Source organism: Centruroides vittatus, unplaced genomic scaffold (genome assembly GCF_030686945.1).
Source record: "Centruroides vittatus isolate TY-2023 unplaced genomic scaffold, ASM3068694v2 contig_400, whole genome shotgun sequence".
In the NCBI taxonomy this organism is placed as follows: Eukaryota; Metazoa; Arthropoda; class Arachnida; order Scorpiones; family Buthidae; genus Centruroides; species Centruroides vittatus.
The window spans coordinates 2,911,550-2,925,627 of record NW_027122215.1 but is presented as its reverse complement, the minus strand read 5'-3'; the positions used below and the strand labels follow the sequence as shown (position 1 = coordinate 2,925,627).

The following is a 14,078-nucleotide window of genomic DNA, read 5'->3' as shown; positions in this document are numbered from 1 at the left end:
CTTGGAGACAAGTTCAGATTGCAAAGATAATGAGGTGACCAAGCCATTTTGATATTTTGACAGCCTAATGATCGAAGTTGTAAAGATATCAGCTTGCCACTCTGGGAATCCAGGATTGGCTCTCAAGAAACTCCAGGAATTTTTCTTTAGTGGTTTAGATCTTATTTTTCACCACCTGGCCATCTCCATTGTGGACTGTGCTAAACCCATGACAGGTATGATAAAAGGCCCTATTAGTGTCTTCAGGGCAGAAAGAGTTAATTAAAAAAATTTATTTTGGGAAGAACCTCTGTAGTTTTCTTAGCAGTATGATCCTGATTTTTTCTTTTGTATGGTGCTGCAAACTTTGCCAGATAATAATAGTCCAGAGTAATAGAGTGCATTGACAATTTCTTTCTTCTTTATAATATCTATATGCACTCTACAACTGTAATCTCAGAAGACCAATGCCATGACTACATTGGCTGAAGGCTAGGTGTCGAACTTTGTAGGAAATGGAGAATCAGCATATTTACACTGCTTCAAGCTCTTTTGATTACTAGCATGAAATGATATATCCATATCTCATCTATGATGATTTATGCAGTAATTAGAATTATTGCTTTCAATTTGATGCAGTTGTCTTGAGAGATCGCCAGTCTTGTTAGTTTTTATTCAACATTCAGCTTTTTTGATATTCATCTACAGAAAACTTTGTGAAACTGTGAAAGATTGAAAATTCTCATTGAATAGAAAAAATGATTAGAATGCATTGTGGCTTGGCAGAAACAGCCACAACAAGAACTTTTGTGTCTAGGTAAGTATATAGTTCTATGACATGTTCTCATATTTTAAAAAATTCCATGATGCAAAATTTGTGTTGAGACTGTTAAAAAAATTACTATAATACATTCCAGCATTATCAACATACTACAATGCATTGTTTCATAAACAACATAATGCATTTTTATCACACATGCATACAACAATCTGCCATATTAACTTCATTTAGAAAGAAGAGTGAAGCTAATTCAGAGTCAACTTGATCATTCGTCAGTTTTGATATGACGTCACTGTAGGATTGGGAATCGCCTAGGCGAGTGCTTCCCGCCCTGTTCGCAAGATAACGAACTTTCGTAATGGAAGAACCATTAGAAGGACGGTTAGAAAGATTCGTTAGAGGAACCGTTGAGTTTCAAATCGACGATCGACGGACGATTGGCTGGCGGAAAGTGACCGTTGGCCGGACGTTGTGGAAACATTCGAATTTGATTGGCGGAGGATTCAAACACTGACATATGACGTCACTGTAGGATTGGGAATCGCCTAGGCGAGCGCTTCTCGCCCTGTTCGCAAGATAACGAACTTTCGTAATGGAAGAACCGTTAGAAGGACCGTTAGAAAGATCCGTTAGAGGAACCGTTGAGTTTCAAATCGACGATCGACGGACAATTGGCTGGCGGAAAGTGACTGTTGGCCGGACGTTGTGGAAACATTCGAATTTGATTGGCGGAGGATTCAAACACCGGCCGCTATATAAGCAGTAGTTTCGGCGGGAAAGAGATCGGACCGTTTCCATCGAAGTTCTAACTAGCTCTCTCTTTGGACGTTACGGAAATCTGGTGAAAGTGAACTCCAGTGGTTTAGTACGAACTTGTTCCTTACTCGGAGGTGTTGCTAATTATAAGTCTGTTTGCGGAGATCGTAAGGAGTTTTTCCGACAAACTTGTACGGAAATAGTCGGTTGTCGCTTGGATTAGTGTTTGTGCATAATTAATTGTAATGCTATTTTGTATTATTTTGTACATTTGTATTGTAAATATAAACTTTGTGTTTGTTCAACCGACTGGGTGTTATTTTGAACATTACTATCACATCAACAAACACGTCTGGGATTTATCAAAGATGACCTATAATAATTATGCTTATAAATATAATATAAAAAGTGTATTTTGTGATCTTAATGAGCAGAAAATTGTGATTTTTTTTTTTTTTCTATAAAATACAATTAGTAAAGAGTGTTTTCAGTTACATTTTCATTGCTTTCTGATAGTTTTTGTTACTCTTTAATGAATTCTCCTAGTCCTGTTAATATTAAATTAAGTATTATCATTATACTGTAATGTTTTTATTATATTATGTTTTTACTTATTAATGTTATTATTATAGGATACTATTTTATTTAAAATATTTTATTATATTGTAGGTTATTTAATCTTTATGCAAACGTTCGTCCATGTCGATCTGTTTCTGGAGTAGAAACACTATATAAAGATGTTGATGTGGTAACAATTAGAGAAAATACTGAAGGAGAATATAGTGGCATTGAACATGAAGTAAGAAAAGTTATTAATTTTATCTAATTCTAAAATTTATTATTTTTTTATAACCACATTACTTAGTCATGAAATAATAATTTTATTTGTATAGTAGTAAACTTTTTATATTTACTTAATAGTAGTAACTTTAGGAAATTAAATCAATAAGTTTATTCATAGTAATGGTTTTTAATCAAAGTTTCAATTATTTTTGGCTAATGAAAAGTTGAATATAATTAGTTCTTAACACTGTAGAAATTTTAACATTCAGGTGCCCATGCTAATTTGGGTAATGCAATGTTTCTCAACTTGTGGTTTACAAATGTGTTGATGGATGTACTTAAATTTACAAAAAATAAGAATCATATTATATTGTGGAATAAAAAAAATACTTCATGATATTTACCTTTATTAAAAACACTCACTAAAATTTAGATTAAAAAATATAAAATTATTTAAGTTATATTAAAATTTTTAATATATGTATTTTAAAATAATGATTAATTTTAATATTAATAAAAATTTTAAAAGTTTATTTTAGTGTTCATAATTATCATTAATAAAATATGTAATAATATTATTATTTGATAAATCAAACTGAAATGAAGCAATATGATAAAAATTCTTGCCATTCAGTAGGCCATTTTATAACTTTTATGCTTATGAAGTTTAGTACTTTTCATTTCATTTTCTGATACACTTATTTCATAATTACAAATACAAAGAACTGTTATCAGAAATAAAAGATAAAAACAATATTTTAATGTCTTAGATGGTACATTCTGAACTACATACTGGCAAATATCATGTTTTATTAGTCACTTTGGAGCGTGGGATATATGATCATGGAAATTAAACAGTTTTTATTTCCATTGTCTGTATTTTGTGGAGTATACTAAGGTGTGGATTATATGCTTCTGAGATTATCCACACAAAATTGCAATAATGTTTTTTTTTTATTTGTTTTCTATTGTGTTTTGATCAAATTCTGTGGATGGCCTTAGATATTTTTCTTGTAATAAATTTTATTAGATAAAGCTGTGTATGTACTTTTGAACTTAGCATTATTTTGGTAACTAATTAGAAATTATTAATCTATACACCTTTTTATGAATGTTATATTTTTGTTTGCATTAAACCCCTAGATCACAAAACATAAATCATTATTACAGGAACACAAAGCTTTATAAATTTTATGACTTTTTGTTTTATTAATTAGTATCATGTCAGAATACTGATTGACAGTAATATAACAAATATATGATGAAATAAAATTGTATGAAAGTTTTCATACAATTTTAGATACTGGATTATTATTATAAAATTTTTTGCAGCAATTAATACATTGATTTGCATGATGTTCCTTGTTTTATATATGGTTGCACTGGCTGCAATATGTAGTAGTAAAATAGTTCATTTTTTTGAATGGTAGATATGACAAGTTGTTTCATTTTCAGATGTTGGATTCTCTTTGGGAATGGCAGGATTTTTCTGTAAAACATTTCGTATGAGGTACAATAATGTCTGCAAGGTGTATTATTTTAGTATTTTCTTCATCCATGGTTTGGTTAGTTTTTCAATTAAATGGATGAAGAAATCATCTCTCTTCATTTCTCTTACATGTCCAACAGGTAACTGAATAAATAATAAAATGAGTAATATTTCTGCGTGGAATGTGACAAGATGATCGACTAGGAAATAAAACTAAAGAATGAAAAATGAATTTACATGAATTATGTCATATAAAGAAAAAATTCACACACACATGAAATATAAACATGATTATCTGTATTCAAGGCACCACACATAGTCACAAAGTTTTGTAAAATTGATGATAACAGTTTTAATTATTCCATAAACAAAAACAATTCTAAGAATCTGCACTTGGCTATGACAATCCTGGCAACAGTGTAGGAAGGTACTAAAATGAAAAACAGCAAGATAGTGCAAAACAAGGAGAAAAAAAGAATTAATAAATTTTTGTCATAAAAATGATGAGGCTTTGTGATCTAGGGTTAACTGGACATATTTTTATTTTGAATAAATTTTGAAATAATATGTAAGTTTATTTATATGTTGACATTAATATATTAAATTAAAACTTTTTGTGTTTAGATTGTTGATGGAGTTGTGCAAAGCATTAAATTAATCACAGAAGAAGCTTCACATCGCGTAGCAGCATTTGCTTTTGATTATGCTGTTCAAAATGGTCGCAATACGGTTACTGCAGTGCATAAAGCAAATATTATGTGAGTTTTATGTACTTTTTAATTGAAATTTTTCTGTTCTGATAAAATATATTATGATTAAAAGATGTTTAAAATATATCAATAATTCATTAATTAATATCAAGGTTTTCAATTTTTATTATATTATTTATTTACAATATTCAACAGTGATAAGTGAACACGTAATTTATTTTTTAGCATGTTTAATTTGCAAGTTTTTAATAATTGCAAATTAAAATCTTAAAATTTACATAACTACTAATTAAAAATTATCACTCATATATAATTATAAATGGTTAATAGTCATTATATAAGATAGAAATGTGTATAATTTATTCTTATTGTATCAATCCCCAAAATAAATTCAACTCAAAAATTAAAGTTTAAAATAAAACAATTTATTCAGAATATATAATTTCTCTATATAACAGTTTTTGATGAATTATTTAGGGCAAAAAGTTTATAACTTTTTGCCCTAAAAAAGTTCAAAGACTTTTAGTTTGTTTTAAGAAATTTCTATATTGAAATTTACCACAATACTCAAAATACTACATGACATTTTCTGTTTTTAAGTTTAAATTTGGTTGAATGGATTAATTTGCTATATATCATTTTATTGTAATAGTTCACTATACATCAACTGAGCAAGTTTGATATATACAGTGAAACCTCCATTAACAGACACACTCGAATAGTGGACACCTCTACTTAATGGACATTTTTACAATCCCTAGACCCTTCAAGTAGGACATCTGTTACCAGGTTGTTCAATAAGTTTTGTTGTTTGATAAGAGATGGCGCTGTTAGGTTCATCGCTTTATTTCTGTAAAAATAGTACTACTTTTTTATGAACACATGTGAAGTTTCATGTAGATCTGTCAACTCATTCGTATATTTACAGCTGTTCAAAGTTGACGTGTCACTATTTTTTTACAATGGAAAAAATTGAATATTGTGCAGTGATAAAATTTTTATTTTTGGAAGGTGTAGCACCAAAACAAATTTATGAACGATTGTTAAAAGTGTATAAGGGCTCTTCAGCTCTTCACCTTCAATTAGAACAGTAAAAAGATGGGTTACTGAATTTAAACGTGGTCGTACAAGTCTTGAAGATGATCCATGTGAAGGACGTCCAAAAAGTGCATCAACACCAGAAATCGTAGCAAAAATACAGCATATGGTTTTGGAAGATCGTCCATTAACTGAGAGAGATTTAGTAGAAACCCTAGGGATCTCATTAGGTAGTGTGAGCAATATTTTGGCTGAAGTTTTGGGTTACAGAAAGCTGTGTGCACAATGGGTGCCGCATTCACTAACAATGGAACAAAAACACATTCGAATGCGACTTTCTCATCAGCATTTGGAACGTTTTAGAAAGGATAAAAACGGATTTTGTGCGTCGTTTCATCACTATGTATGAGATGTGGGTCTACCACCATGATCCTGAATCAAAACAAGAGTCTAAGGAGTGGTGTGAACCTGGTACTTCAGCTCTGAAGTGAGTTAGGGTCCAGAAATTGGCCAAGAAGGTGTTAGCATCAGTTTTTTGGGATGCAAAAGGAATTTTGTTCGTGGATTACCTCCAAACTGGTAAAACAATAAACTCAGATTATTATTGTAACCTTTTGGACCAGCTGGATGTAAAAATTCGTGAGAAAAGACCTGGAACCATATTCTGGTCACCGTCTCTGGTCTCTCGTCTCTCACAAGCCAGTCGCTGATTGGCTAATCCAAATGATTAGCCAATCAGCGACCGGCTTGTGAGAGACGGTGACCAGAATATGGCCCCTGGTTTACAGAAGAAAAAAATCATTTTTCATCAAGACAAAGCACTCTCTCACACAGCTCAAAAAACCATTGTGAAAATCAGTGAATTAAAATACAAATTGTTGCAACATTTTCCCTATTTGCCAGATTTAGCTTCCTCTGACTTCTGGCTGTTCTCACATCTCAAAATATTCATGCATGGAGAAACGATTTTCATTGAATGAAGAGGTAATAGCAGCCGTGGAAGTGTATTTCGACAGTCTTTTGGATTCTCACTTCAGGGATGGAATCCATAAATTAGAAGATCACTGGACAAGTGTATTGAAGTTCAGTGAGATTATATTGAATAATAAAATGTATTTCAAACCATAAAATTGTGTTTTTCTTATCGAACAACAAAACTTATTGAAAAACCTGGTATATTTAGCTCTAAATAGTGAACACTAAATAACGAACTCCATCGTCCATAACCAACCTTACAAAAAATGCAATGTTCCACCTTCAATATTCTGAAAGAATTAATTACATACAAAATATTTTAAAATGAGATCAAAGAATCAGTTCAAATACCTTTTCAGATCACAAATTTTGACTGTATGCGTCAAATAAAGACTGGATTAAAATAGGAATAGGGGAGGAGGGCAGGTTGTAAAAAGCTGAGCAATATTTATTATCTGTTAGAGAAGTTTAATCTGGTTAAGTTGTCAATCACCATTTATTGTTATATATGTTAATGTTATTAAACTTCTGTCTTATTGTTGCAATTAAGCTTACGATACCAAAAAACTATAAACTTTTTCTGAATTTTCTAATGGTAGCTGTTTTATCTGTTGATTAAGTAAATGTCTCTTCAATCTGAAGGTAGTCTACCGAGGAATTTTTTCAGATTGAAGAGATGTTTACTTAATCAACTATAAACTTTTTTGAAGTTATTCATTCATTCGACAAGAACCATAGTATAGTAGTAATGAAAAAGAAATTTAAGATCATAAATGCAAGAAAACCAAATAGTTTCCCACACTTTAAAGTGGTCAAAAAATTGCCTTAATAACACAACCTTTGAATGTTCATCAAACAAATGCTGTTGTCATAACTATTTTAACAGCTCTGTGGGCTGAAGTGTAATTTTTAATAAATCAGTTACTGAAAAAAGCAAAAATGTTTAAAAAGTTACACTTAGTTGATAACTGGAAAGCAGACAAATTTCTGTATCAATTTTTATTAGTTGCTTAGATTATAAATGTAACAATTTTGAATATATTTCCCATCCCTTGAAGTGGATAGGAAAGTGCTTTCATAACTCTACACATTCAAATGAGATTCAATTAAAATGAGATTTTTACAGCTGAAAAAATAAATGATATATTGTATATATTTTAATTATATATGCTACATATACTTTTTGGTATATTTACATTTTTAATGCAAATTTGATGTTTTTGTAATCCATTGTATTCTTCACTATATGATGACCAAGTTAAGATGTACTGGAGCATGTACTACCCAAACTTTTCGGTCTCAATGGTGACTGCTATTCAGAAATACTGTATTAATTTATCAAGTGAATTTAGCAATTTTTAATTTTACTAATAATCATTACAGTAAGCCCTCAATTTAATGGACTAATTAGGCAAAGATGTGTCTGCTATGGCCAAAAGTCCATTAAATTGAATATTGGAAATTTTAAAAACATAGATTAGTAACAAGTGTAGAATGTAAAGCATGTTGCTTATCGAGGAAAAAATGACACATTACAGAAAAACATTCCTTTTTTTTGTATTTTGAATAGAATGAGTTGAAAATTGCTAAATTTTTAGTTGGAAACAGTGTCACAGATTATCTTACAGAAATAACTGGTAGATGACATAAATGACTGTATTGATAATATTAATTGAATATGGTAACACCAAACTTAAATTGCTTCTCATGAAAAATTGCCTTTTGAGTTGTGTCACTTTTCTTCTGGATGAATGATGTATTAAAGTATTATAATGTATAAGTATGAATAAAGTATTATTATAATGTAATATATATTGAATAATTTATGCTTATTGACTTAACCTTTAAGCATAATCTATTTGTGAATATAAACAAGTTATAAATTCTTCCTTTAGGACAAATTGTTTTTTCATTAAATTAAGGGCTTACTATGTTTATATTTTGTAATCAGCCAAATACAAATAGATTATGAGTAAATGTTTCTTCTTCCAATAGTGAGACTAGTGATCTGTACCCTGTCTTTCTTAATTATCTGCAATAAACAGAGACTAAGATTAAAACAATTTACTTTATTCACCTGTTTAACAATGCATTTTGGATTGGTAAGTATTTTCCATTCCTTCTTCAGGCTATAAATTTTAAATTTAAAAAAATCTTAGTTTCTGTTTATTGCAGGTAATTAAGAAAAACTTAATAAAGATCACTAGTCTCAGTATTGGAAGAAGAAACCTTTACTCATAGTTATTTCTGTTCCATTTTAATAATTTTATTAAACAGTTTACAAATTAAGAAATAGATTAATTTAAAATCCATATTAGAATTTTTATAAACTTTATAGTAATTATAATATTAATATAAACTGTCATCAGTATTGTTATAATTTATTTGTATCAGTTTGTATGAAAATAAAGAATAAGAAGAAATTGTCATGAGAATAAAAAAGGAAAAATGAATATATATAAACTGGAGTTGATTTAAGATGATCCGTTTTCAAGCTTGACACTCCATTGCTTTTTATTGTGGATCTGTTTTTATCACCATTTGCAGTATAAGATCTTTATAGTTACCAGTTAAGATTTCATGTATACATTGTATAAATTGTCTCTTAATTCTCCTGTGTTTTCATATATTATCAATCAATCAATTCTTTATTGTACTAAGGAGAAAAAAAAACCTTGTTACAGGGGGGTTATTTAAACATGAAAGATACCTGTAATAAATTATTGTACATCATATTTTAGTTTAGTTATTACACATCAATTGAATTAAAAAGATAAATATATTTATACATATAATAAGTTATTGTTGACTATCATTCTCTAAGTCATGATTACTAACATCATTGTTAAATATATTGGTAATTTGGGTAAAAAAATTATTTAGTTTATACATTTCATTCTTTGATAAGTCTCCAATTCTTGATTTATAATTTAAGTTTTGGTTCATGCCAAGTATTTCTATTATTTGGTATTTTTGATGATATTTTTAATAACTGTACCTGTACAGTCGTTTTTATATATTATAAATTATACTATAAATATATTTCTAGTAAATTTATTTTATTAATTTAATTAAATTAAAGTAAATAAATAACATTTTATTTTAAAAAATTAACTCTTAAACTCTTATATTTTTAATAAGAAACAAGCATTTTTCAAGAATGTGAATCTATGAAGTTTCATATTGTATATTTGATATAGAAAATTTTTATGATATACAATTATAAAATAAAGTTATATAGTGATATTAAATATCCCTGATTATCCAAGGTAATGTAGATCGATGCTATTTTGGATATAATGGATGGCCATATCCATTTTGGAATAAGAATTACAAATATAAAAGATATATATGGTATATTAGTTTTAAGCCTCTTTTTATAACTTAATGAATTTAATCATATATAAGAACAACACTTTTTACATTATTTATTATATAGTTGTACAATAGTTGTAAGAATAAAAACATGTATTATTGTTCTTACATTTCAATATGAATGATTGTCTCACAATGAAGTTAATGATAAAAGGTATCAGAAACAAACCATTTTGTAATGCATGTTATAGTTTTAAACTTTCTTTTATGAATTTATAAGAAAAGTAGTAACTTCAGCTTTGTCTCAGATAATGCAGAATCTTGGATAATCAGGGAACATATATCTACTGTACAGTACATATTTATAATGATATAAGTAAACATAAAATAATAATTTATTTCTATCTAGCAGATTTCATGATTTTTAAATAATGCTTATTCTGTGAAATTGACTTTTTTTACATTAATGTTGAACATTATTTCGATTATTACTATAAGTTAACATAAAGCAAATTACTGACAACAAACTGAAAGATTTATTCTATATTCTATCAATAAATCCAATAATTAAATTGATGGTTGCATTATTTTCTGTAACACCAAGTTTATTTGATCATTTGTACTTTCTCTGGATATAATTTTATGTAAATAATAAATATTATTTAATTTTTTTTGAATAGGAGGATGTCTGATGGTCTTTTTCTTCAGTGTTGTCGTAAAGTTGCAGAAAAATATCCAAATATTAAATATGATGAGATGTATCTTGATACTCTGTGTTTAAATGTAAGTCTTAAAATATTTATTGATGAAATGATAATTATACTAAATATGTTTGGTATATACAGGATATTGAATTCTTGGATTGCTTCACTCATGTTGTTTTTAAAATGAATTAATATGGCTTGTAGTTCCCATTTCATAGGAGATTTAACAACTGTCATTTTTAGGTAGAAGTTCAGTTTCCTACTTTTAGTTTTTGTTCGTTTGTTATAGTTTTCTCATGGAATAACAAATGAATGCCATTTTTTTAAACCTAGTTCTTATCAGCTACAATGCAATCTCATATAATCTCTGAACTAAGTAAATTTAATAATAATTATGGTAAGAGCCACTGGGATGCTGTAAAAGGGCACTAAAATACTTAACAGGAATATTGAAAAGAAAATTAGTTTTCTACAGAAGCAACACTTCAAAACTGATAGGATATTGTGATGCAGATTTTGACAGGGACAAATCAGATAGAAAATCTTACTTGGGATTCTGTTTTAAGTTAGGAAGCAGTTTAATTAGCTGGTAAAGCTGCAGGCAACAATTAGTCTGTCTGCATGCAAAGCTGAATATGTTGAAATAACTGAAGCTGAAGCTTCCAAAGAAGCAACACGGTTAAAAAATACATTTGTATAGATCCTTCCCAATGAGTTCAGGGAAGAACCAATTTTAATTCATTCAGATAATTGTGCAGCTATTTGCATTGTGACAGAAAAGGGAATTAAAGGAAGGCTAAACACATTGATGCTAGATTGGGTCTTGTGAATGATTTGGTAAAATCTAATAGTATTACACTCAAACCTGTTTTTGTGCGGTCTATTTTTGTGCGATTTTTTATTTGTGCGATTTGTTTTGTGTGATTTTTTGTGTGCAATATATGAATTTCAATCAAGTTGGTATACTGCACAAAAATAATTGCACAAAACACATTGCACATATAAAAAATCGCACAAAAAAAGACCGCACAAAAACAGGTTTGAGTGTAAATTGGAACACACAGCCAGAGCAAACATTCTTACATATGTGCTGACAAAGCAACTAAGCCCAAATAAATATAAGTTGTGTTACTGTAATGGTTTTGTTGGTACTTGAGGGATAATAATGTTTCTAATATACCTTATTTTTGGTAGTCAAGTGGGGTATTGGAATATGACTATCACATGACTAATTTTTTGTACACTGTGTTCTCTCATGCATTATCTAATTAGTTTTAACTAGACACAGACATCTTACTTGCCTTCTTGTTTCTATATATAAAAAAACCATTTTAAATAGGTAAAAGCAATTTGCCTCAATTGATCTATTAAATTTTGAATTTGATTAATATATTGTCGCAGAGAAGAGTCCAACCAAAGAAAACACTATTTCAATTGGTCATCCAAAGAAACTCAGCCTCTTTGGGTACATCTATAGAATGAGTGACAAGAGAAGAATTAAAACCATAACTCTTGCAATTAAGGAGGGGACAAATAAAAAGGAGGCAAGCCACATAGGGATTGGAGTGGTGGTGGTGGTGGTGGTGGTGGTGCAAACTTGAGTATGTATTGTATTCAATAGAATATAATTCTTTTTTCAGTTATTGTCTTCTTAACATACACTTATCCTCATATTGACTTGCAATTGTGTCCTTCGCTTCTCTTCTATGTAACAGTGTTGTATATCTATCTTGACATGGTCTTGAACAGAAAGGGCTATTATTCATGTATTGTGGCGTTACCACGTTGAAATGTTAAAATATAACGATGTTCATGAGCACTTTTGGTAACTTACAGTTACCATCTTCAGGTGAAATTGAATACTATCCGAGTTATAGCACTTCTTGAAAAATGGTGCGGCTAAATGGAACACCAAATTCAAAAAAATTCGTACAGTTCAAAAAAGTTTTGGCATAGAATGTTGTACGCATGCGCTAATAATGGTTGCTATGTGACCATGCAGATCTAAAAATCTAAATTATAGCGTTTGAATAAAGGGCTATTGTTTCCAAAGCACTTTGGTCATAAGTTTTCCATCTGTTATTAGTGATTCTACTGATGGTTACAGATCTTATTTCATCAGCAACATTTTCATGTTAAATCACTACATGGACAAGTTGTAATTCCAGTTTCTTAATAGTGGTCAGCTTCTGAATTGTTAATAATTTTATTAACAATTCATTAAATAATTTTATTAGTCCAAAACTTCACTAGCAACATTTTTAATATGAACAATACAAATATTACAAATAAGGTACTTTAAAGTTGTGTAGACTTGTCTGTTTTTCTTACATTGAAACAAGAAGGCAAATAAGTGTCTGTGTCTAGTTAGAACTAATTAGATGGTGCACGAGGGAGCACATATGTACAGTACAAGGGTTAAAATCATATGATAACCCCATTACACTACATTCTGATAAAAATCTACCGTTTTTCCGTTTTTGTATCTTCTATAATTGTATAATTATTTTCATAGTTGTACATATATACCTTTAATATTTTAAAATTGAATATATATATATATATATATATATCAATTTTGATATATTAATATCAAAATTGATATATATCAATCAATATATCAATCAATAATCATATATCAATCAATATATCAATATATATATTTTATTCAATTTTCAAATATTCAATTTTATATTATATATATATAATTAAATACCTGATGTAAGTTAATCTAATAAGCTGTTGTATCAAAAAAAAAGCAAAAAAAAAAATTATTGATTGACTAGTTATTAAAATTTTACATTAATCAAAATCTGTTTTTAAAAGGTAATTATCGACTTGTGTACTGGTGTAATCAAATAATTCACCCCAACAACCTTTGAAAAAACCAGTAAAAGTTAATTGAAAACAAACGTTTTCGACCGTTAACTCGGTCTTCCTCAGGTTCTAACTATTGAGATTCGTTACAACTTCAAAACTCTTTCAGAACGTATTCAAACTTTCGAATAGAACCGTTGCGCGTTTGTATTGCCATGGTATCATACGTGCTGTTGACATACGTAATATGTGTGGTGCAATAACACAATGTAATTACATTGCATATATAAACGAAGGGATAGGGATGTACATTAAATAGAGCTGTGGGGAACTTCCCCTTCGTAACAAAACTTCCAAGCTTGAGAAATGTTATCTGCATCAATTCTAAAGATGCGTGTATGATACCATGGCAACACGAATGCACAACGGTTCTATTCGAAAGTTTGAATACGTTCTGAAAGAGTTTTGAACTTGTAACGAATCTCAATAGTTAGAACCTGAGGAAGACCGAGTTAACGGTCGAAAACGTTTGTTTTCAATTAACTTTTACTGGTTTTTTCAAAGGTTGTTGGGGTGAATTATCTGTTTTTAATCAAATTAATGTGATTTATGGTTTATACCTCTACCAAATACAAGATTCAGAACTTGTTCTGGATCTTTTATTTGGTTTAAGTGTAAGCCATAAATTCAGATTTGTTTTATAGAATACAATAACACATAAAATTATGTTT

At 29.2% G+C, this 14,078-nt stretch overlaps 2 protein-coding genes across 2 annotated transcripts in view; both read left to right on the top strand.

Annotated features, from left to right (window-relative positions):
* Window positions 1–14,078, top strand: part of LOC136976503 (cullin-3-B-like) — a 199,287-nt gene that overhangs the window by 151,026 nt on the left and 34,183 nt on the right. The gene's annotated exons all lie outside the window — the stretch shown is intronic.
* Idh3a (isocitrate dehydrogenase [NAD] subunit alpha, mitochondrial) overlaps window positions 1–14,078 on the top strand; it is a 76,429-nt gene that overhangs the window by 35,170 nt on the left and 27,181 nt on the right. The window contains exons 4-6 of the mRNA XM_067271732.1: window positions 2,186–2,315; window positions 4,413–4,546; window positions 10,507–10,609. Coding sequence (XP_067127833.1) covers window positions 2,186–2,315; window positions 4,413–4,546; window positions 10,507–10,609 — 367 coding nt within the window. The remainder of the gene's footprint in view (window positions 1–2,185; window positions 2,316–4,412; window positions 4,547–10,506; window positions 10,610–14,078) is intronic.